At 31.3% G+C, this 26766-nt stretch overlaps 1 protein-coding gene and 1 long non-coding RNA gene across 2 annotated transcripts; both read left to right on the forward strand.

Moving 5' to 3' along the window:
- Window positions 1-294: 294 nt before the first annotated feature.
- LOC143242889 (uncharacterized) lies at window positions 295-7160 on the forward strand. The gene is made up of 3 exons (XM_076486494.1): window positions 295-453; window positions 3960-4205; window positions 7040-7160. Exon 2 carries the CDS (start codon window positions 3973-3975, stop codon window positions 4201-4203), a length of 231 nt encoding a protein of 76 aa, XP_076342609.1. The 5' UTR covers window positions 295-453; window positions 3960-3972; the 3' UTR covers window positions 4204-4205; window positions 7040-7160.
- Window positions 7161-16079: 8919 nt separating this feature from the next.
- On the forward strand, window positions 16080-20320 carry LOC143242867 (uncharacterized). Its single transcript, XR_013023346.1, has 3 exons — window positions 16080-16221; window positions 18721-18966; window positions 20187-20320. It is a non-coding gene; the product is annotated as an uncharacterized LOC143242867 (long non-coding RNA).
- The last annotated feature ends 6446 nt before the right edge of the window (window positions 20321-26766 follow it).

Here is a 26766-nt window from a genome sequence, read left to right on the forward strand (position 1 = left end):
CAACATATTTGGAAATCCTGATGAAATACAGATTTCAGGAATTTGATTTAAACGTGCCAAAACAAATAATTTTAGTGACTTTTAAAAAACGAACATTGAACAAATGAAGGCTATCCTATTGTATGTCGTACTTAAGTTGTCAAAAAAGTATTCTTTTTTTCTCCATTTCACTTTCACATAATCAAAAGACAAATATGATTAAAGAGAATTGTATTTTATTAGGCCTACTTCTTGTGTAAAGTAAATAAAAGTGGCGCCAGAAAATGGCCAAAAGTACATACACGTTCACTACTGGATTGACTGAAGTATTGGCTGTAACAAAGATAATGATAATTTCACATCTTTGACGTAAGCATGTTGATGATATAAATGGTGCTCAGTCATCCTGTCTAATGTACAGACATAGATCAGAATCCTGCTCTGCTTCACCCTAGTGGACATCGTGTAGCCCAGGTAACAATCGCTTTCACTTCATAACAACAGCTAAACGATTTACGATTATCTAAAACCGAAACTATATTGTACTAATTATAACAAAGTATGAGCTTTGTATATATCACGAATTATTTTAATGTGTTTACTTAAATAAAAATTCGTTATCTTATGTGGAAATATTTTGAATCCTAATACACAGTATTAAAAGTGTATTTTTTTAAAAAAGTAAAGGTTCAGTTTTTTCTTATCAATCAAATTTGATTTTTTCTTGTGCTGCTTTCTGATTGCTGATAATGACAGGTTTTCGCCCTTCGATAGATAATAAATATGCGACCTTCTGATGGTTAATGAAATAGGTACACTCCGTCACTTCATCTGATAAGTTTGATATTTCTTTTTATAATGAAAGGTTTTCGTCCTTCGATAGATAATAAATATGCTACCTTCTGATGGTTAATGAAATAGGTACACTCCGTCACTTCATCTGATAAGTTTGATATTTCTTTTTATAATGAAAGGTTTTCGTCCTTCGATAGATAATAAATATGCTACCTTCTGATGGTTAATGAAATAGGTACACTCCGTCACTTCATCTGATAAGTTTGATATTTCTTTTTATAATGAAAGGTTTTCGTCCTTCGATAGATAATAAATATGCTACCTTCTGATGGTTAATGAAATAGGTACACTCCGTCACTTCATCTGATAAGTTTGATATTTCTTTTTATAATGAAAGGTTTTCGTCCTTCGATGGATAATAAATAGGTTACCTTCTGATGGTTAATGAAATAGGTACACTCCATCACTTCATCTGATAAGTTTGATATTTATTTTTATAATGAAAGGTTTTCGTCCTTCGGTAGATAATAAATATGTTACCTTCTGATGGTTAATAAAATAGGTACACTCCATCACTTCATCTGTTAAGTTTGATATTTATTTTTATAATGAAAGGTTTTCGTCCTTCGGTAGATAATAAATATGCTACCTTCTGATGGTTAATGAAATAGGTACACTCCGTCACTTCATCTGATAAGTTTGATATTTCTTTTTATAATGAAAGGTTTTCGTCCTTCGGTAGATAATAAATATGCTACCTTCTGATGGTTAATGAAATAGGTACACTCCGTCACTTCATCTGATAAGTTTGATATTTCTTTTTATAATGAAAGGTTTTCGTCCTTCGATAGATAATAAATATGCTACCTTCTGATGGTTAATGAAATAGGTACACTCCGTCACTTCATCTGATAAGTTTGATATTTCTTTTTATAATGAAAGGTTTTCGTCCTTCGATAGATAATAAATATGCTACCTTCTGATGGTTAATGAAATAGGTACACTCCGTCACTTCATCTGATAAGTTTGATATTTCTTTTATAATGAAAGGTTTTCGTCCTTCGATGGATAATAAATAGGTTACCTTCTGATGGTTAATGAAATAGGTACACTCCATCACTTCATCTGATAAGTTTGATATTTATTTTTATAATGAAAGGTTTTCGTCCTTCGGTAGATAATAAATATGTTACCTTCTGATGGTTAATAAAATAGGTACACTCCATCACTTCATCTGATAAGTTTGATATTTATTTTTATAATGAAAGGTTTTCGTCCTTCGGTAGATAATAAATATGCTACCTTCTGATGGTTAATGAAATAGGTACACTCCGTCACTTCATCTGATAAGTTTGATATTTTTTTTTTATAATGAAAGGTTTTCGTCCTTCGATAGATAATAAATATGCTACCTTCTGATGGTTAATGAAATAGGTACACTCCGTCACTTCATCTGATAAGTTTGATATTTCTTTTTATAATGAAAGGTTTTCGTCCTTCGATGGATAATAAATAGGTTACCTTCTGATGGTTAATGAAATAGGTACACTCCATCACTTCATCTGATAAGTTTGATATTTATTTTTATAATGAAAGGTTTTCGTCCTTCGGTAGATAATAAATATGTTACCTTCTGATGGTTAATAAAATAGGTACACTCCATCACTTCATCTGATAAGTTTGATATTTATTTTTATAATGAAAGGTTTTCGTCCTTCGGTAGATAATAAATATGCTACCTTCTGATGGTTAATGAAATAGGTACACTCCGTCACTTCATCTGATAAGTTTGATATTTCTTTTTATAATGAAAGGTTTTCGTCCTTCGATAGATAATAAATATGCTACCTTCTGATGGTTAATGAAATAGGTACACTCCGTCACTTCATCTGATAAGTTTGATATTTCTTTTATAATGAAAGGTTTTCGTCCTTCGGTAGATAATAAATATGCTACCTTCTGATGGTTAATGAAATAGGTACACTCCATCACTTCATCTGATAAGTTTGATATTTCTTTTTATAATGAAAGGTTTTCGTCCTTCGATGGATAATAAATATGCTACCTTCTGATGGTTAATGAAATAGGTACACTCCGTCACTTCATCTGATAAGTTTGATATTTCTTTTTATAATGAAAGGTTTTCGTCCTTCGGTAGATAATAAATATGCTACCTTCTGATGGTTAATGAAATAGGTACACTCCGTCACTTCATCTGATAAGTTTGATATTCTTTTCATACAGTTTCGATGAGGTTTTTAGTTTTCAACTACGATTTCAGTGTGCTTCCTGTTAGAAATTATTCAAATTATTTAATCTCAACTGAAGAAAACAAAACATACATACAGCTGTACTAAGCAAGTAACTTACAAGAAGCAATTGTAACCACGACCGATTGGCATTCAGAAAGCTATAGGTTTGTCTGTGGGGTTCACAAGAATCAACAGAGAAAACAATGAGAACCGTTAAGTCAAAGTACTCAATGTATTAACACCAATTTTGATCCTGTGATGGTAAGTTTAATGAATGTTATTTCTATTCCTTCGGAAATCGTAATGAATTAATGACGGATATAATCTGTCTTGAATCTCAGAAGGTGTTTCATAGAGAGATGTACAGCGATTCTTGTTTATTTATCCAGTTTCATAGAGAGATGTACAGCGATTCTTGTTTATTTATCCAGTTTCATAGAGAGATGTACAGTGATACTTGTTTATTTATCCAATTTTACTTCGCAGTGAATATAATAAAAAATAAAAAATAAATATATGTTCTAAAACATTCAATAAAGAATTAAAATTAAAACAAAACCAGCAAAGAAAGTTCGTACATTTGAAGTTTTCACTGTTGGGTTTTCAGGTGAGAAACATAAATGACGACAAACTTGGTTCTCGTCATTGTTCTTATTACCACCGTTCTGATGGTAGACCTTATAGAAGCTTCGATGTTCATATATATAGTTCTTAATATTCTATATTGTAGAAAGTTCGTACATTTGAAGTTTTCACTGTTGGGTTTTCAGGTGAGAAACAGAAATGAAGACAAACTTGGTTCTCGTCATTGTTCTTGTTACCACCGTTCTGATGGTAGACCTTATAGAAGCTTCGATGTTCATATATATAGTTCTCAATATTCTATATTGTAGAAAGTTCGTACATTTGAAGTTTTCACTGTTGGGTTTTCAGGTGAGAAACAGAAATGAAGACAAACTTGGTTCTCGTCATTGTTCTTATTACCACCGTTCTGATGGTAGACCTTATAGAAGCTGTCCGTGGTAAAGGCGGTGGTTTTGGTGGAGGAGGAGGCTTCGGTGGAGGAAAAGGAGGAGGCTTCGGTGGAGGATTTGGTGGCGGCTTTGGAGGTGGTCGTGGAGGAGGAGGGGGATTTGGGGGAGGATTTGGGGGAGGACACAGAAGATATGGCCGCTGACTGTGAGTTATACTTTCTTTAGAATTCCTAAACCTCATTTTTATAGACTAATTACACCATTAATCCATGCTAGACATATCTTACTTAATGAAATATTATAGTCATGTGTTGAAAGATACTATGAAATTAAACAAGGAAGTTACCTTAAAAGCTATGAAATTGTTTATAGGTTTACCATAGTGTAGAGGTTTATAAATAAGCTCTTTTTGTTTATAACAAAAAGCTAAACGTAACTTAGCTTTATGTTATTGTCAAGCTAAGGAATAGTGTAAAGAGATCTGTAATCACACATTTTTCTCATTCTACTTGGTGCTCATGAAATTTTAATACAAAAGAAATTAATGAAATGAGTTTCATAATTCTCACTTTATTCTTTTGTAATATTTTAAAATATTTTTTTGTAACATGAAAATGTTTATTAAAATAACATTTCTCTTTAGTTGCTTGAAAAGGCTTGTAGTCAACTATTTTCTTAAAACAAACCACGTTAAAACTCTTCTTAAAGCGAATTTAATAACAAGATACCGTGATAATTTAGACAACTATAACATTTTCAACAGTGAACCTTGACATCTAAAGAGTAGTCATGAGCACAAATAGAACAATTCGTACTGTTATAAAATGCGTTATAAACAAAATAATGACATATTTCAATATTTAAAAATGCCATTTTAGATTGTAGTTAATTTCTTTTCAACCAAAAAACACGGTCTCAAATTATAACACAACTGAAATCGTATTTCATATTCTGAATGAATTCACAAGTCATGAGTTCTGTGTTTTTACATTTTCGATTTACGATTCTTCAATATCGAAATATCCAATCTAGAAACCAAGCTGTCTTTATATTACAGTTTATTCCATTAGTTATTGTAAATACACTTTTCTTTATATTACAGTTTATTCTATTAGTTATTGTAAATACACTTTTCTTGATATTACAGTTTATTCTATTAGTTATTGTAAATACACTTTTCTTTGTATTGCATTTTATTCTACAAGTTATTGTAAATACACTTTTCTTTGTATTACAGTTTATTCTACAAGTAATTGTAAATACACTTTTTTTGTATTACACTTCATATGTGTCAAAACGGCTGATATGAATAGAGAAAACTTTATGTAGAGGAGCGAACAACGTTTCGACCGTCTTCGGTCATCTTCATATTCAAAAAGGAAAAAGAAGTAACTGACCGATAGCTGACCACATGTTTGAAGGTGGTTGTGTAATTGAGTGTAGGAATGTAGAGGGCGTGCTTAAATGTTTGATTATATATTAATGTAGGTATAAAGGTGTTCCTTTGTACTGGTTTATTTTTGGCTTGAATTGTTGTATAAGTAAGGCTTCTTTAATTTTGCATTTATTTATGTTTGTTTCTTTATTTAGTATTTGAGTGTTTTCTATGGTTATGTTGTGTTTATTTGATTTGCAGTGTTCGAAAACGTGTGAAGGTGACTTTTTATGTTCTTTGAATCTGGTTTTCATTTTTCTACTTGTTTCTCCAATATAGAAGTCGTGGCAGTTATCACATTGTATTTTATAAATAATGTTGGTGTGGTGTTTGTCAGTGTAGTTTTTACATAGTATAGACCTTAGTTTTGTGCCTGGTTTTGAATAAATTTGGTATTAACTGGAATGCCATATTTTGTTACTAGTTTTTGCCAAATGTTGGTTATTTGTCTGCTGATGTCAGGAATATATGGTATGCAGCAGTATATGGTTTCGTGATTTTTAATTCGTGAGGTATATTTACTTTTGTTGGTTGATTTTGCTTTCCGTCTAGGTGTGTGTGTATAATGTTTTCTACGGTTTGTGGAGGAAACTTATTGATGTTGATAAAGTATTCTTTTATTTTGTCTAATTCATCGTTAATTTTATCTGGTGAGCATAGTTTTATGGCTCTGTTTATTTGGTTTCTTAGTATGTTGAGTTTTTGTTTTGTTTCATGTGCTGAGTCCCGAGGAATATAGTCCAGTATGGGTCATTTTTCGGTGGATTTCTGTTTTAAATTGTGTATCAGTTCTTGTAATTTTGAGGTTAAGAAATGATATTTGATTTCTTTCTTCCTGTTCACATGTGAAGTTAATGTTGGGATGTATAGAGTTAATGTGATTGAAAAAATTAAGTGTGTGTTCTGTAGATGTGAATCCCGCAACCGTGTCATATACATATCTGTACCAATATAGTGGTGGATGTAATGATGTGTTAATTGCTTGTGTTTCAACTTGTGTCATAAAAATATTTGCTAGAACTGGTGATACTGGGTTGCCCATGCTTAAGACATTTGTTTGTATATAGTTGTGGTTGTTCAACATGAAGTTTGTCTTCACCGTATTACACTTTATTCTATAAACTATTGTAAATACAATTTTCTTTGTATTGCAGTTTATACTACAAGTTATTGTAAACACACTTTTCATTGTATTACAGTTTATTCTACAAGTTATTGTAAATACACTTTTATTTGTATTGCAGTTTATTCTACAAGTTATTGTAAATACACTTTTCTTTGTATTGCAGTTTATACTACAAGTTATTGTAAACACACTTTTCTTTGTATTACAGTTTATTCTACAAGTTATTGTAAATACACTTTTATTTGTATTGCAGTTTATTCTACAAGTTATTGTAAATACACTTTTCTTTGTATTGCAGTTTATACTACAAGTTATTGTAAACACACTTTTCTTTGTATTGCAGTTTATACTACAAGTTATTGTAAACACACTTTTCATTGTATTACAGTTTATACTACAAGTTATTGTAAATACACTTTTCATTGTATTACAGTTTATACTATATGTTCACAGTTATTAATGTTTATTCTTCCAACAGATTCTCTAGCAAATAGAAAAAAGAGAAGACCACCTGGCACGTTTTTCTGACCACCTGGCATGTTTTTCTGGACTACTTCTGTCATCATAAACAATATTTAATAAAAGGAAAGATAAAAATATGTGGGTTTCTCCTTCCACCAAGAAGAACAAACACAACTAGAAATGTAGAAGAGTTTGTTGATGGTCACTGATAACTTATTATAGCGACACAATAGAAGAACGGTAATCAATAGCAACTAATTTAACATTTAACTAAGGCAAGAACAGTCTCAGAATACAAGAACAGTCTCAGAATACAAGGACAGTCTCAGAATACAAGAACAGTCTCAGAATACAAGGACAGTCTCAGAATACAAGGGCAATCTCAGAATACAAGAACAGTCTCAGAATACAAGGACAATGTTAGAATACAGAAACAATGTTATAATACAAGGACAGTCTCAGAATACAAGGACAATGTTAGAATACAGAAACAATGTTAGAATACAAGGACAGTCTCAGAATACAAGGACAATGTTAGAATACAAGGACAGTCTCAGAATACAAGGACAGTCTCAGAATACAAGGACAGTCTCAGAATACAAGAACAGTCTCAGAATACAAGGGCAATGTTAGAGTACAGAAACAATGTTAATGTTCATTTAATAACGATTTAACAAAAATAACAGTGGTTATGTTATTTATCATACATGCTAGTTTCTAATCGAAAGTATAAATCTAGTACGATTATACATTACATAGTAATGTGTTTAGCTTACTTTACTTAATTAAACATTAGTATAACGAACCACAACCTAATGAAATCATACTTTACATAACAAAGATAAGTTATTGTTTTTATATTAATTTAATTAAACAATCCGATGACGAACCATACATCTAATGAAATCACTTTACAGGTCAAAGATAAGTTGTGTATATCCCGGCATAATTAAACATTCCTATGACGAACCACACATCCAATGAAATCATACTTCACATGACAAAGATAAGTTATTGTTTATATATTAATTTAATTAAACAATCCGATAACGAACCATACATCTAATGAAATCACTTTACAGGTCAAAGATAAGTTCTGTTTATCCTAAATTAAACATTCCTCTAACGAACCACACATCCAATGAAATCATACTTTACATGATAAAGATCAGTTGTGTTTATCCTAACGTAATTAAACATTCCTATGACGAACTAAACATCCAATGATATCATACTTTACATGATAAGGATCAATTTTGTTTGTCACAAGTTAATAAAATATTCCTACGACAAACCACACATCCAATGAAATCATACTTTACATGGCAACGATAAGTTCTTGTCTTTATATTAACTTAAGTAAACATTCTATAACGAACCACACATCCAATGAAATCAAACTTTATATGACAAGAATATGTTATTGTCTTTATATTAATTTAATTAAACATTTCTATAACGAATCACACATGCTGTTCCATCCGATTATCTAAAATTACCTTTGGGTAAATATGGATTTGAAGTTTGAGTAAATAATGTATCCAGCCGTCTTTACTTACAATCCATATTTGTAGTTTTTAAAGGTATCCAGCCGTCTTTTCTTACAATCCATATTTGTAGTTTTAAAGGTATCCAGCCGTCTTTACTTACATTCCATATTTGTAGTTTTTAAAGGTATCCAGCCGTCTTTACTTACAATCCATATTTGTAGTTTTTAAATGTATCTAGCCGTCTTTAGTTACAATCCATATTTGTAGTTTTTAAAGGTATCCAGCCGTCTTTACTTACAATCCATATTTGTAGTGTTTAAATGTATCTCGCCGTCTTTACTTACATTCCATATTTGTAGTTTTTAAAGGTATCCAGCCGTCTTTACTTACAATCCATATTTGTACTGTTTAAATGTATCCAGCCGTCTTTACTTACAATACATATTTGTAGTTTTTAAATGTATCCAGCCGTCTATACTTACAATCCGTATTTGTAGTTTTTAAATGTATCTCGCCGTCTTTACTTACATTCCATATTTGTAGTTTTTAAAGGTATCCAGCCGTCTTTACTTACAATCCATATTTGTAGTTTTTAAATGTATCTAGCCGTCTTTAGTTACAATCCATATTTGTAGTTTTTAAAGGTATCCAGCCGTCTTTACTTACAATCCATATTTGTAGTGTTTAAATGTATCCAGCCGTCTTTACTTACATTCCATATTTGTAGTTCTTAAATGTATCTAGCCGTCTTTACTTATAATCCATATTTGTAGTGTTTAAATGTATCCAGCCGTCTTTGCTCACAATCCATATTTGTAGTTTTTAAATGTATCCAGCCGTATCAAGCTTTTTTATTTATCTTTTTACTGCTTTTCTGTAATTAATTGATGTGGTAGCTAATCTTATTCACTGTAATGACAACGAACACAGCTAGCAGATGCTGATACGGTTTCAACTTAACCATTAATATGATAATTCGGACAACAAAGACACCGATTGTGCAGTGTACAGAGTATCTGCCTGTTTCAGTTGTCTACCATTTACAACTGAATTATACATCAACATGTATACTAAGCAACACATCAGCATCTGTACTAAACAGTACATCAATATCTCTGCTAAACTATACATCAACATCTCTATTGAACTGTATATAAACATCTCTATTAAACTATACTGCAACATCTCTATTGAATTATACATCAACATGTACAATAAGCAATACATCAGCATCTCTATTGAACTGTATATAAACATCTCAACTAAACTATACTTCAACATCTCTACTGAATTATACATCAACATGTACAATAAGCAATACATCAGCATCTCTATTGAACTGTATATAAACATCTCAACTAAACTATACTTCAACATCTCTACTGAATTATACATCAACATGTACACTAAGCAATACATCAGCATCTCTATTGAACTGTATATAAACATCTCTACTAAACTATACTGCAACATCTCTACTGAATTATACATCAACATGTACACTAAGCAATACATCAGCATCTCTATTGAACTGTATATAAACATCTCTACTAAACTGTACTACAACATCTCTACTGAACTATATATAAACATTTCTACTGAACTATGTATAAACATCTCTACTAAACAACACATCAACAACTCTACTAAACAACACATCAACATCTCTACTAAATTGTACCTCAACTTCTCTACTAAACTGTACTTAAACACCTCTACTGAACTATATTTCTATGTAAACATCTCTTCTGAACTATATATCAACATCTCTTCTGAACTATATATCAACATCTCTACTAAACTATACATCAACATCTCTAGAATACTGTATAACAATATCTTTACTAAACTATAGATAGGCATCTGTACTAAACTATACACCAACATCTCTAATCAACCGTATGTATCCATCTCCAGTGTATCCAAACGTCTCTTCTAAACAACGTATCAATATGTCTACTATACATCAACATTTCTACTAAACAATATATAAGCATTGATACTAAACAACCCATCAACATCTCTACTGAACCACATGCAAACATCTCTACTGAACCACGTGTAAACATCTCTTCTGAACTATATATCAAAATCACTACAATATTATATATCAATACCTCTGCTAAACTATAGATCAACATCTGTACTAAACTGCAGACCCACATCTCCACCGCACTATACAACAACATCTCTTCTGAACTATACAACAACATCTCCACTGAACTATACAACAACATCTCTTCTGAACTATACAACAACATCTCTTCTGAACTATACAACAACATCTCTTCTGAACTATACAACCACATCTCCATTGAACTATACAACAACATCTCTTCTGAACTATACAACAACATCTCTTCTGAACTATACAACCACATCTCCACTGAACTATACAACAACATCTCCACTGAACTATACAACAACATCTCCACTGAACTATACAACAACATCTCTTCTGAACTATACAACAACATCTCTTCTGAACTATACAACAACATCTCTTCTGAACTATACAACAACATCTCTTCTGAACTATACAACCACATTTCCACTGAACTATACAACCACATCTCCATTGAACTATACAACAACATCTCTTCTGAACTATACAACCACATCTCCACTGAACTATACAACAACATCTCCACTGAACTATACAACAACATCTCTTCTGAACTATACAACAACATCTCTTCTGAACTATACAACCACATCTCCATTGAACTATACAACAACATCTCCACTGAACAATACAACCACATCTCCATTGAACTATACAACAACATCTCTTCTGAACTATACAACCACATCTCCACTGAACTATACAACAACATCTCCACTGAACTATACAACCACATCTCCATTGAACTATACAACAACATCTCTTCTGAACTATACAACCACATCTCCACTGAACTATACAACAACATCTCCACTGAACTATACAACCACATCTCCATTGAACTATACAACAACATCTCTTCTAAACTATACAACCACATCTCTTCTGAACTATACAACCACATCTCCACTGAACTATACAACCACATCTCCATTGAACTATACAACAACATCTCTTCTGAACTATACAACCACATCTCCACTGAACTATACAACAACATCTCCACTGAACTATACAACCACATCTCCATTGAACTATACAACAACATCTCTTCTGAACTATACAACCACATCTCTTCTGAACTATACAACCACATCTCCACTGAACTATACAACCACATCTCCATTGAACTATACAACAACATCTCTTCTGAACTATACAACCACATCTCCACTGAACTATACAACCACATCTCCATTGAACTATACAACAACATCTCTTCTGAACTATACAACAACATTTCTTCTGAACTATACAACCACATCTCCACTGAACTATACAACAACATCTCCACTGAACTATACAACACCATCTCTTCTGAACTATACAACAACATCTCTTCTGAACTATACAACCACATCTCCACTGAACTATACAACAACATCTCCATTGAACTATACAACAACATCTCCATTGAACTATACAACATCTCTTCTGAACTATACAACCACATCTCTTCTGAACTATACAACCACATCTCCACTGAACTATACAACCACATCTCCATTGAACTATACAACAACATCTCTTCTGAACTATACAACCACATCTCCACTGAACTATACAACAACATCTCCACTGAACTATACAACCACATCTCCATTGAACTATACAACAACATCTCTTCTGAACTATACAACCACATCTCTTCTGAACTATACAACCACATCTCCACTGAACTATACAACCACATCTCCATTGATCTATACAACAACATCTTTTCTGAACTATACAACCACATCTCCACTGAACTATACAACCACATCTCCATTGAACTATACAACAACATCTCTTCTGAACTATACAACAACATCTCCACTGAACTATACAACAACATCTCTTCTGAACTATACAACAACATCTCTTCTGAACTATGCAACAACATCTCTTCTGAACTATACAACAACATCTCCACTGAACTATAAAACAACATCTCTTTTGAACTATACAACAACATCTTCACTGAACTATAAAACAACATCTCTTCTGAACTATACAACAACATTTCCACTGAACTATACAACAACATCTCTTCTGAACTATACAACAACATCTCTTCTGAACTATACAACAACATCTCCACTGAACTATACAACAACATCTCTTCTAAACTATACAAAAACATCTTCACTGAACTATACAACAACATATCCACTGAACTATACAACAACATTTCCACTGAACTGAACAACAACATCTCTTCTGAACTATACAACAACATCTCTTCTGAACTATATATATGTAAACACCTCTACTGAACCATATGTAAACACCTCTACTGAACCATATGTAAACACCTCTTCTGAACTATATATCAGGATATCTACTAAACTATGCATCAATAACACTATATAACACAAATTTTGTTCCTGGATAGTATGTGTTATTTCTTGATTGCTTATGTTGCAAAAGTACAGAAAATTTGCTTTCGTGACCTGGATAATGAAATTTAGAAATTTTCTTTCTTAAAGAATGTCAACTATATGTCAACATTTCTTCTGAACTATATGTCAACATCTCTACTGAACTATATGTCAACATCTCTACTGAGTTATACATCAAAATATCTACTAAACTATACATAAACACATCTAATAAACTATACATAGTCCTTGTTTATCGTATGTTTTAACGTGATGTAACACAAAACAACAGTCCTTTATCTTAATATGTTTTAACATGATGTAACACAAAACAACAGTCCTTTATCTTAATATGTTTTAAAGTGATATAACACGAAACAACTCCCTCTGTCGCTCGTCGTATGAATTTTCTTACTTGATATGAGTTTACTATGTTCGTTATTGCAACAGGGTGTTATAAGTAAGATAAAGACACTTTATATATTTTTATCACTATGTACTTTTTAACGAACTTATTTTCCTTTCAACTTTTAACGTGTTTGTAGAACAGCCTAATGACTTCATTAAGAGTTTTTCCTAGATGGCCCATCGACATCTGGAGGTCACGGACAACCAGATAGTGAATTCACCTTTGAAACTACTGTGATAGCAGCTAGTTTACATTACAAAGAACAAAAGAAAATTCTATACTGGAGTGTCGGGATATCCAGCTGTTTTTAATATTTCGAGTGAAGTAAGTTCAGTAGAAGTTCTGAAAATAAAGAAGACACAGGAAAACTATAATTATTGTTTTAGCATGTTTCATTATCAACAAAATTTAGAAACTAAGAAAACAATTTACTCCATTGTTTTTTTAAATCCCACAGTTTTGGAGATGTAAAGTACTTGGTAAATCTAAACGACACATCTCGAACTTTAGTCTGTAAAATAATTTACCATTTCAAGTCATCCAACATAATATTTACTTATTTTCTAGGTTTTTACAGAATTCTCAATAAATAAGTATGAAAACAGCTATCAAACACAACATAAACACTTATTATGTAGACTTTCTAGTTTTGAAGATTTCTTAAGCTCTCTTTCTTTCATGGATTTTAATTTTTGTCGATTGTTTATCTAAGAACAAAGTCGAGTTTAACCAACACTATTTATCCTTCGTTGCTCTGATGCTTTAATAGAATAATTCCAAGTAGAGATTTAAAAAAATAGCATCTAAAACCCAAACTAGCCTAATATTACAGTCTCTTAACAAGTAAAATTGATTATAATCAAGCTTCGTCAGATAGTAGAATCGGAAATTACTGTTGGTTTCAAACTCAGATGAAATATTATATAAGTCATTCTTTCTCTAGTTTTCAGATTTTGGTCAATAAATCAAGGTGCATAACAACCACTATTTACAATAAACATTATTATTACAACAACATTATAAGGTTGTTGGTTTGAATTAAGTACAAAGCTACTCAATGGGTTATCTGTGCACTTCCAACCTCGGGTATCGAAACCCGGCTTTTAGCTTTGTAAGTCCGCAAACATACAGCTGAGCCACTGGGGGGGCAACATATTATAATAAACGTTATTATTACAACAACATTACCACATTATGATAAACATTATTAATACAATAATATTATCACCTTATAATAAACATTATTATTACAATAACATTAGCACATTGTAATAAACATTATTATTACGATAACATCAACACATTATGATAAACATTATTATTATAATAACATTAACATATTATAATAAATATTATTATTATAGTAACATTAACATATTATAATATATATTATTATTCAATAACATTAATACATTATAATATCTTCTAGCGTCTTAGAAAGCATTTCTACTGCTTAGTAATTGATTTGCTAGTTAGAGCAAAGGCAAAATATAATTTATTACGTGTCTTTTAATTTAGTTTGTATTAGAATCAAAATAAAATAGTCTTAGCTAAATCATAAATCTGTTGTTAGAGATTTATATTTTTACGAGTTATAAAATTGTTTTACATTACAAGAAAATCTTATTTTTCAAAATATTTTGAATTACATTTAAATTTCTTATAACTGAAATAAATATCTTATTTTTCCATGAACTAGATACAGTTTTGTATTTCAAGTGAATTTTATTTTCTAAGGATTTCTTCAAATAGTTTACATACATGTCTCAAATGATACACATTTCCTGGAGACTTTTCTATAATTTTACATCTTTCTAAAAAGTGATAACTGAGTTTCTTAAAGCAGACAATCTTTACTCTTCGCTTAAGGTCTGAGAGTAAAGATCATGTTTCTAAATGTAATGGCGTCTTTGACTTTTTTAAAGTGTAACTTATGTTTTGGAATATAATGGCTTCTTTGATTTTTAAGGTATTTCTTATGTTTCTGAATACAATCGCTTCTTGGATTTGTTTTTAAAGTGTTACTTTTGTTCCTGAATTAGATGGACTTTTAATTCGTGACACATATTTCACGTGAAAATCTTTTCTAACTTTTCAAGGTTTTCAACTAGTATCTGTATTAGTTTATAAGCTTCTGTATTTTGTTTTTATACACACAATATAAGCATATCCTTCGTATATTATCTGGTTAATCAATATGCACGTCAGGTTTGTTAGCCAACTCCTTGGAGTAAACAAAGTGAGGAAGTGAAATTTAAGGGTTACATCATAGCTCTTTAATCAGGTTTATAAAAGAGAAAACATCATCTTTTTAGCATAAAAAGCGTCCTATTTCTAGCTTGTGCTTCCCCATCGCTTATAAAAAAGACTTCGCAAGACAAATAAGTTAACTATCAATGACTTTTCTATCATTATAGACCAATGAGAAAATACTTCGACAAAAAAACCTGTGTTACGTGCTCCATACTACCTACTTAAAAAATAAAATGTTGGTAATTTCCCTTCTTGAACATATTTGTTTGTAAATCAGAAGTGTAAGTTTCATTTCACCCAACAGTTCCCAATGACAAAACTATGCTTACAGGCTTACCTTGTAGAATACGTGAAGAGAAGGTTAAAACCATTACGTGTCTATCAATCACTATAAAGTTTCCCCCCCCCCCCAAGGCATACATATGCATATAATTGTAGAGAATAAATATGATCCTGATGTAGGTTGCTTTCAAGTATAAAAGGTGCAAAGACTTAAACTTCGGTGTACATTTCTTCACTGGTAGAGGACAACATTATAGTAAAGTCTACTGTAACCAGGTAAAGAAAAGCTATTATTCTATTGTCGTTGTCACAATTTCCAGCCTATATGTAACTCTTCAGCATACAACTACCTCTATATCATCTATTCAATAAGAAGCCAATAACATAAGATATTAAGTAAGAAGTTGTCTATTGTTGTTGAAAGATGTATTAATATTTGGTTGGCTAAACCAAAACCTTTAACTTAAATTAAAAACAAACAGGTAAGTACATGTAGAAAGTTACAATAAAAAGAACTGTAGCAGCGATTTGATCAAATAATTCATTAGGTCAGCTAATAAGTCAACTTAATATGTGAAGGTTTTAAAAATTATCAGAAACTGAGTTTCAACTTAGTACCAACAATTAAATATATGTAGCATGATGTATTGAAGCTGTTATTTATATCATGATCTGAATTGTAACGTGATGTATTGAAACTTATGTTTGTAAACTACATCAGTAAGGTCACTATCATGATGTATTGGAACTTCTGTTTGTAAACTGCATCAGTAAGGTCACTATCATGATGTATTGGAACTTATGTTTGTAAACTGCATCAGTAAGGTCACTATCATGATGTATTGGAACTTATGTTTGTAAACTACATCAGTAAGGTCACTATCATGATGTATTGGAACTTATGTTTGTAAACTACATCAGAAAGGTCACTATCATGATGTATTGGAACTTATGTTTGTAAACTGCACGAGTAAGGTCTATGACATGATGTATTGGAACTTCTGTTTCTAAACTGCACCAGTAAGGTCTATGACATGATGTATTGGAACTTCTGTTTCTAAACTACATCAATATGGTCTCTAACATTGTGTATTAAACATTCTATTCCTATATTACATCAATATGGACTCTAACATGGTGTCCATAAACTTACATTTGTAAACTAATCACAAAGATTTATTTAGAGAGATCTTGTAACTTTTCTCCCTCTAATGGCACAACTGTTTATCTGGGGACTGACAGTGTTTGAAATCGGGTTTCCATATATGGGGTTTTAGACAGTAAACAAACAACCCTTTTCATAGCTTGTGCTTAATAACAAATAATAACTTCATCTTGTTATAGTATTGTAAGGGTAAAATAATAAAACTTGTTATAGTATTGTGTGGGTAAAATAATAAAACTTGTTATAGTATTGTGTGGGTAAAATAATAAAACTTGTTATAGTATTGTAAGGGTAAAGTAATAAAACTTGTTATAGTTTTGTGTGGGTAAAATAATAAAAGTTGTTATAGTATTGTGTGGGTAAAATAATAAAACTTGTTATAGTATTGTATGGGTAAAATAATAAAACTTGTTATTGTATTGTATGGGTAAAATAATAAAACTTGTTATAGCATTGTATGGGTAAAATAATACAACTTGTTATAGTATTGCATGGGTAAAATAATACAATTTGTTATAGTATTGTGTGGGTAAAATAATACAACTTGTTATAGTATTGCATGGGTAAAATAATAAAACTTGTTATTGTATTGTATGGGTAAAATAATAAAACTTGTTATAGCATTGTATGGGTAAAATAATACAACTTGTTATAGCATTGTATGGGTAAAATAATAAAACTTGTTATTGTATTGTATGGGTAAAATAATACAATTTGTTATAGTATTGCATGGGTAAAATAATACAATTTGTTATAATGTTCTATGGGTAAAATAATAAAACATTTTATTGTATTGTATAGGTAAAATAATACAACTTGCTATAGTATTGTACAGGTAAAATAATACAGCTTTGTATATTCTTTAAATTAAGAACTCATGGGTGTTTGTAGTGCCCTCTGCTAGTAAAGAGGTAAGTCTACAGATGTACAACACTAAAATGAAGGGTTCGATTCTTCTTGGTTGTCTCAGGAGATAGTCCACTGTGGCTGTGCTATAAGAAAATACACTCTCACTGTTTGTAATGTCTTTTTTTTAAATAAAAATTGTCTTTTAATTTTTTTACATAACTCAGGTAGTATAACTTTTTGATTCATTTTGATTCTTTGAATCAAGTTCTTGCTACTTTTCATGGTTTTTAAAGTTCTTGCTACTTTTCATGGTTTTTAAAGTTCTTACAACGTGTGTGTAGCTTTCTAGATAAGGTCTAAAAAATGGAAATTTCTCTACAAGATGTAATATGTTTTTTTCAACGAGTCCTATAACGATCAATATTATAAGTTCTGAAAAGTTCACAAGTTTAGTATTCTAACAACGATAAAAATTAAGGAATTTTAAAATCAAACTACAGAATCTATAAGAGAAAACTTCGTTATTAAAGTTTAATAATACTTTGGTATATTCCATTTGGTGTGTATAGCTATCATGAACATCAGGTTGTTGGATTTAGTAATACTTTGATATATTCCATTTGGTGTGTATAGCTATCATGAACATTAAGTTGTTGGATTTAATAATACTTTGATATATTCCATTTGGTGTGTATAGCTATCATGAACATCGGGTTGCTGGATTTAATAATCCTTTGATATATTCCATTTGGTGTGTATAGCTATCATGAACATTAAGTTGTTGGTTCTTATGGCTCTTGTCCTCCTGTTGAACCTCACCGATGCTTATCCGTATGGTGGATTTAGACGACGTAGATACGGACGTTTTGGTAACTTTGGCGGCGGTTTAGGAGGTGGTTTTGGTGGAGGATTTGGTGGTGGATTTGGAGGTGGATTTGGTGGTGGATTTGGCGGAGGATTTGGAGGAGGATTTGGCGGTGGTTACCGTAAACATTATGGACGTTAATGTAAGTTTTACATATAATACAACGAATAAAATATCCTTGTACATAAATTGAAATTATCGATGTATCTTATATATATATAATGGCATAATACTGCCAATCAAGGTGCCTTTAGGGAGTGTTCGTCTGTCTCTCGTGTACGGCGGCTGCTCCTTACGCTGTGTTTAAAAACTTCGCACGCAGGTAAAGCTGAAAGTTCACCTTTAAAATGACGGGCGAATATACAGAACTAATATTAATACCAAACCTTATTTCGCACCAAGAATATTCTATTATACTAAATTGTTAGGAATTAATCACATTGAAAAATAAGACGGAAATTAAAGAATTAAATTGTAGATTTAACTTATGGTATTCGAGAGCGTCTCTTAACGTGACCGAAACGCTCAACAATATGTTTTTGGGGTTTTAAAGTAGCTCAAAATTTTGAGTCTTGGTGAATCCAAGAGTGAAACGAAATTAAACTCTTAAAATCCATGAAATGATTTAACTTTCATAGATGAATATAAACTTTTCTGCACTGGATACGGATAGTTCTGATAGATAAATTGGATTTTTCTCGTCACTTGGGATGAGTACGTTTAATAGGTAAAAATTAAAATTTTCTCGTCACTGGTGTCGAGTGTTTTTGATTTTATATTTCAACACAAATTGATTTACCAAAACTTTATTGTGTATTCTGATATCTATTCTGATGTTGTATTTGTTATCGTATTTGTTTAATAGGAAGACGACACATATTAGTTATAAATATTACAAAACAACTGCTCCCCAGTGGCTCAGCGGTATGTTTGAGGACTTACAACACTAAAAACCGGGTTTTGATACCCGTGGTGGGCAGAGCACAGATAGCCCATTGTGTAGCTTTGTATTTAATTCAAAACAACAACAACAAAACAATTATTAAGAACAGCACTTGTATTACCTTCACGATTTTAGATTATTGTAAATTAATAACTAAGAGATCATTATAAGCAAATATATTGGAACTGGTCTAGTATTTGATTTCTTTTAAACAGCACTTTAATTTAAACAAACCAGAAATGTTTTTTTTTATGAGTCACGTTTGAAAATAGAATAAAATAAATATTTTCTGACAGATATAGTTAAGAAAATCTAAGGCTTACCGCTAACTAGATCATTTTTGGTGTTCTAAATTTATATTATAACAATAAATATTCAGATATTTTGTTATACTTGTATAATTTACTGTATTTTTACAGAAAACCATCACTTGTAAGTGTGAAGGACAAGAATGAACAACCAGGGAAGAGCACGTACTTCTTTCACTCTGTATATTTATGTAAAGGAAAATTATATTTCATAATTTGGTTCATTAAACCTTTCAAATACTTTGTCTCTTTTATTAGATTTCTCATAAATAAACGAGCATGTTTACAGTTAGAAAATTTTTCAATTCACCTTATTTAGACCATTTTCTAGCAAAAAATTCCCCACGTGTCATATTAGTCTTTCTGTGGAATTAAAACCTAGAGATCAGTTTCGATATTTGTGTAGCTTTGTACTTAATTACAAATAAACCAGCAAATATAAAACAAGAATATAATTAAAATTGAGAAAATATATTTACTCAGAGGAAGAAAAGAAATATTAATAACATATTTTCAAACCAAATAAGAAAATTTTTGCGTAAGACCAAAGTTCTCATACTATAATAACGCCTAGCATTACTAGTTAGCCTAGTAATCCGAGGTCGTGGGTTCAAATCCCCGTCACACCAAGCATGCTCGCCCTTTCAGCCGTGAGGGCGTTATAAAGTGACGGTCAATCCCAATATTCGTGGGCAAAAGAGTAGCCCAAGAGTTGGCGGTGAGTGGTGATGACTAACTGCCTTCCCTCTATAGTCTTACACTGCTAAATTAGGGACGGCTAGCGCAGATAGTCCTCATGTACCTTTGAGTCAAATTCGAAACAAACCAAACCAAACTCGTACATTTTACACATGTAATATAAGCCAGTTGTACACAAAATTGTGAGGCTATTCTTAATAAAAAATTAATCTTCTTTCAATCACGCATTGATTCAAATTTTATCGAAATAAAATGATTATTTTGATTTTTGACAACTAAAGGTATGACTATTTTGTAACTCACAAATAATCTTACTTCTTAGCCCACATATCCTGTATTTCAGAACCTCATTAAGCTTGTCGCTTATTAACCTCAGAAATTATTTTATTTCTTAACCTCACAAAATGTCACTTCATAACGTTTATTATAGTGTTTGTTTTGAATTTCACGCAAAGCTACACGAGGGACATCTGCGCTAGTTGTCTCTAATTTAGCAGTCTAAGGCTAGAGGGAAGGCAGCTAGTCATCATCACCCACCGCTAATTCTTGGGCTACTCTTTTACCAACGAATAGTGGGATTGACCGTAACTTTATAACGCCACCACGACTGAAAGGGTGAGCATGTTTGGTGTGACTGGGATTCGAACCTGCGACCTTAATCACCTGGCCGTGCTAGGCCTTATTATAGTGAAAGACTGTATCACTAACTCGTTCTTATTCATAACTCTAGAACGTTATTTTCGAATCAAATAACTCTTAAGATCGACGGTGTGGTCACATACAAAATATGTATCTTCTGAGAAAATAAAATATGAACAAATTCTACTGTTAAAAATATCTCTTTTCTACTAAAGGCAAGGTAAAGTTTTGTCTACCTTGTAATATAAATGTTGTCACATCTAATACGTCTGAACAAAAGATATGACAACATCTACTTAAACCTATGAACTGAACAAAATAAAACATTTTTATTGTATGGTAATTAATCTGCGATTTATAGCAAAAGTAAAATTAAATTTATTATTTATTTGTTTATTAATTTAGTACACATTAGAAGCAAAATGAAATATTCTCAATCAGAAATTTGTTATTAAATATATAGATTTTTATGGGTTTGTCACAGCTCTTCAAGCAACTTCATAAAAAAACAAACATCTATTTGAAACAAAATGTGTCTTCTTTCTTATCCTCGTTCGTTGTTCATAAAAAGACAACTTAAACGTCTCGACATAAATAAGTTAATTAGTCTCTATCGACGACTGTGAGATAATACATCAACAAACAATCCGATATTTCTTTAGAAAGTAAAATGTTGGTAATTTCCCTTCTTTTGTTTTTAAAACATAAACCTCACGATAATGCAAGTTTTGTTACACCCTAACTATTCCTGAAGACAAAAGTAGGTTCTCAAGCAAACCTTACAGCATAAATGAAAATAATATACACGAAATTTTGAGTCTTTAAGACTGTCAGTAATTGTCCATATAATCCTAATATTTCAAGTATAAAAGATCCAAAGACTTAAACTTCGGTGTACATTTCTTCACTGGTAGAGGACAACATTATAGTAAAGTCTACTGTAACCAGGTAAAGAAAAGCTATTATTCTATTGTCGTTGTCACAATTTCCAGCCTATATGTGACTTTTCAACATACAACTATCTCTATATCATCTATTAAAAAAGAGGCCAATAACATAAGATATTAAATAAGAAGTTGTCTATTGTTGTTGAAAGATGTATTAATATTTGGTTGGGTAAACCAAAACCTTTAACTTAAATTAAAAACAAACAGGTAAGTAAATGTAGAAAGTTACAATAAAAGGAACCGTAGCAGTGATTTGATCAAATAATTCATTAGGTCAGCTAATAAGTCAACTTAATAGGTGAAGGTTTTGAAAATTATCAGAAACTGATTTTCAACTTAGTACCAACAATTAAATATATGTAGCATGATGTATTGAAGCTGTTATTTATATCATGATCTGAATTGTAACGTGAGGTATTGAAACTTATGTTTGTAAACTACATCAGTAAGGTCACTATCATGATGTATTGGAACTTATGTTTCTAAACTACATCAGTAAGGTCACTATCATGATGTATTGGAACTTATGTTTCTAAACTACATCAGTAAGGTCACTATCATGATGTATTGGAACTTATGTTTCTAAACTACATCAGTAAGGTCACTATCATGATGTATTGGAACTTATGTTTCTAAACTACATCAGTAAGGTCACTATCATGATGTATTGAAACTTATGTTTCTAAACTACATCAGTAAGGTCACTATCATGATGTATTGGAACTTATGTTTGTAAACTACATCAGTAAGGTCTCTATCATGATGTATTGGAACTTATGTTTGTAAACTACATCAGTAAGGTCACTATCATGATGTATTGGAACTTATGTTTGTAAACTACATCAGTAAGGTCACTATCATGATGTATTGGAACTTATGTTTCTAAACTACATCAGTAAGGTCACTATCATGATGTATTGGAACTTATGTTTCTAAACTACATCAGTAAGGTCACTATCATGATGTATTGGAACTTATGTTTCTAAACTACATCAGTAAGGTCACTATCATGATGTATTGAAACTTATGTTTCTAAACTACATCAGTAAGGTCACTATCATGATGTATTGGAACTTATGTTTGTAAACTACATCAGTAAGGTCTCTATCATGATGTATTGGAACTTATGTTTGTAAACTACATCAGTAAGGTCACTATCATGATGTATTGGAACTTATGTTTGTAAACTACATCAGTAAGGTCACTATCATGATGTATTGGAACTTATGTTTCTAAACTACATCAGTAAGGTCACTATCATGATGTATTGGAACTTATGTTTCTAAACTACATCAGTAAGGTCACTATCATGATGTATTGAACTTATGTTTCTAAACTACATCAGTAAGGTCACTATCATGATGTATTGGAACTTATGTTTCTAAACTACATCAGTAAGGTCACTATCATGATGTATTGAAACTTATGTTTCTAAACTACATCAGTAAGGTCACTATCATGATGTATTGGAACTTATGTTTGTAAACTACATCAGTAAGGTCTCTAACATAATCTGTTGGAACATTTTTTTCTAAACTACATCACTATGATCTCTAATATAGTGTATTGAAATTCTGTGTGTAAACTATATCATTAAGGTCTCTGACATCATATATTGAAACTTTTGTTTCTAAACTACATCAGTAAGCTCTGTAACATGATGTATTGAAACTGCTGTTCTAAATTACATCAGTAAGGTCTGTACCATGATGTACTGAAACTTCTGTTTCTACACTACATCAAAGTGGTCTATAGCATGGTGAAATGTAACTTCTGTTTCTACACTACATCAAAGTGGTCTATAGCATGGTGAAATGTAACTTCTGTTTCTACACTACATCAAAGTGGTCTAAAGCATGGTGAAATGTAACTTCTGTTTCTACCCTACATCAAAGTGGTCTATAACATGGTGAAATGTCACTTCTGTTTCTACACTACATCAAAGTGGTCTCTAACATGGTGAAATGTAACTTCTGTTTCTACACTACATCAAAGTGGTCTATAACATGGTGAAATGTCACTTCTGTTTCTACACTACATCAAAGTGGTCTATAACATGGTGAAATGTAACTTCTGTTTCTACACTACATCAAAGTGGTCTATAACATGGTGAAATGTAACTTCTGTTTCTACACTACATCAAAGTGGTCTATAACATGGTGAAATGTAACTTCTGTTTCTACACTACATCAAAGTGGTCTATAACATGGTGAAATGTAACTTCTGTTTCTACACTACATCAAAGTGGTCTATAACATGGTGAAATGTAACTTCTGTTTCTACACTACATCAAAGTGGTCTATAACATGGTGAAATGTCACTTCTGTTTCTACACTACATCAAAGTGGTCTATAACATGGTGAAATGTAACTTCTGTTTCTACACTACATCAAAGTGGTCTATAACATGGTGAAATGTAACTTCTGTTTCTACACTACATCAAAGTGGTCTATAACATGGTGAAATGTAACTTCTGTTTCTACACTACATCAAAGTGGTCTATAACATGGTGAAATGTAACTTCTGTTTCTACCCTACATCAAAGTGGTCTATAGCATGGTGAAATGTAACTTCTGTTTCTACACTACATCAAAGTGGTCTATAACATGGTGAAATGTAACTTCTGTTTCTACACTACATCAAAGTGGTCTATAACATGGTGAAATGTCACTTCTGTTTCTACACTACATCAAAGTGGTCTATAACATGGTGAAATGTAACTTCTGTTTCTACCCTACATCAAAGTGGTCTATAACATGGTGAAATGTCACTTCTGTTTCTACACTACATCAAAGTGGTCTAAAGCATGATGAAATGTAACTTCTGTTTCTACACTACATCAAAGTGGTCTATAGCATGGTGAAATGTAACTTCTGTTTCTACACTACATCAAAGTGGTCCATAACATGGTGAAATGTAACTTCTGTTTCTACACTACATCAAAGTGGTCTAAAGCATGGTGAAATGTAACTTCTGTTTCTACACTACATCAAAGTGGTCTATAACATGGTGAAATGTAACTTCTGTTTCTACACTACATCAAAGTGGTCTATAATGGTGAAATGTAACTTCTGTTTCTACACTACATCAGTAAGTTCCGTGACATGATACAAAACCACTACATATTAAGAACTGAAACAAAGTCAGTATGAATATGCAAAATCATACAAAACCACAACATAGTAAGAACTGAAACAAGGTAAGAACGAATATACAAAACCATAACATAGTAAACACTAAAACAAGATAAGAACGAATAAACAAAATCACTACTAGTAAGTACTGAAACAAAGCAACTACGAATATACAAAACCATTACATAGTAAGTAGAGAAACATGGTAAGTATGAATATAGAAAACTATACAAAAACACTACATATTAATTAGAGAAACAAGGTAAGTATGAATATACAAAACCATCGAAAACGACTTGGTTTTGTATATTCATACTTACCTTGTTTCTTTACTTACTATGGTTTTCTATGGTTATGTTTATTCATACTTACCTTGTTTCTCTACTTACTATGTAATCGTTTTCTATGGTTTTGTATATTCATACTTACCTTATTTCTCTACTTACTATATAGTCGTTTTCTATGGTTCTGTTTATTCATACTTACCTTGTTTCTCTACTTACTATGTAGTCGTTTTCTATGGTTCTGTTTATTCATACTTACCTGGTTTCTTTACTTACTATGTTGTGGTTTTCCATGGTTTTGTATATTCATACTTACCTTATTTCTCTACTTACTATATAGTCGTTTTCTATGGTTCTGTTTATTCATACTTACCTTGTTTCTCTACTTACTATGTAGTCGTTTTCTATGGTTCTGTTTATTCATACTTACCTGGTTTCTTTACTTACTATGTTGTGGTTTTCCATGGTTTTGTATATTTATACTTACCTTGTTCCTCTACTTACTATATAGTCGTTTTCTATGGTTCTGTTTATTCATACTTACTTGGTTTCTTTACTTCCTATGTAGTCGTTTTCGATGGTTTTGTATATTTATACTTATTATGTTCCTCTACTTACTATATAGTCGTTTTCTATGATTTTGTATATTCATACTTATCTTGTTTCTTTACTTATTATGTAATTGTTTTATATGGTTTTGTATGTATGTATTATAAATACTGTAAATATAAATTAGCCATCTTCCAACAGTATTGGTCTATGCGTTATAAATACTGTAAAAATAAATCAGCTGGTTTCCAACAGTATTGACTTAGGCATTATAAATACTGTTATAAAAACTACGGATCTTTGTATTACAAATACTGTAAAAATATATCAGCCATCTCCCAGTAGTGCTAATGTGTGTATTATAAATACTGTAAAAATAAATCAGTCATCTTCCAACACTACTGATATATCTATTATAAATACTGTAAAAATAAATTAG

This window comes from Tachypleus tridentatus, unplaced genomic scaffold (genome assembly GCF_004210375.1).
Source record: "Tachypleus tridentatus isolate NWPU-2018 unplaced genomic scaffold, ASM421037v1 Hic_cluster_2, whole genome shotgun sequence".
NCBI classification, from domain to species: domain Eukaryota; kingdom Metazoa; phylum Arthropoda; class Merostomata; order Xiphosura; family Limulidae; genus Tachypleus; species Tachypleus tridentatus.

Coding starts and splice junctions, on each gene's coding strand:
- LOC143242889 (XM_076486494.1), top strand. CDS start 3,973: ATGAAGACAAACTTGGTTCTCGTCATTGTTCTTATTACCACCGTTCTG.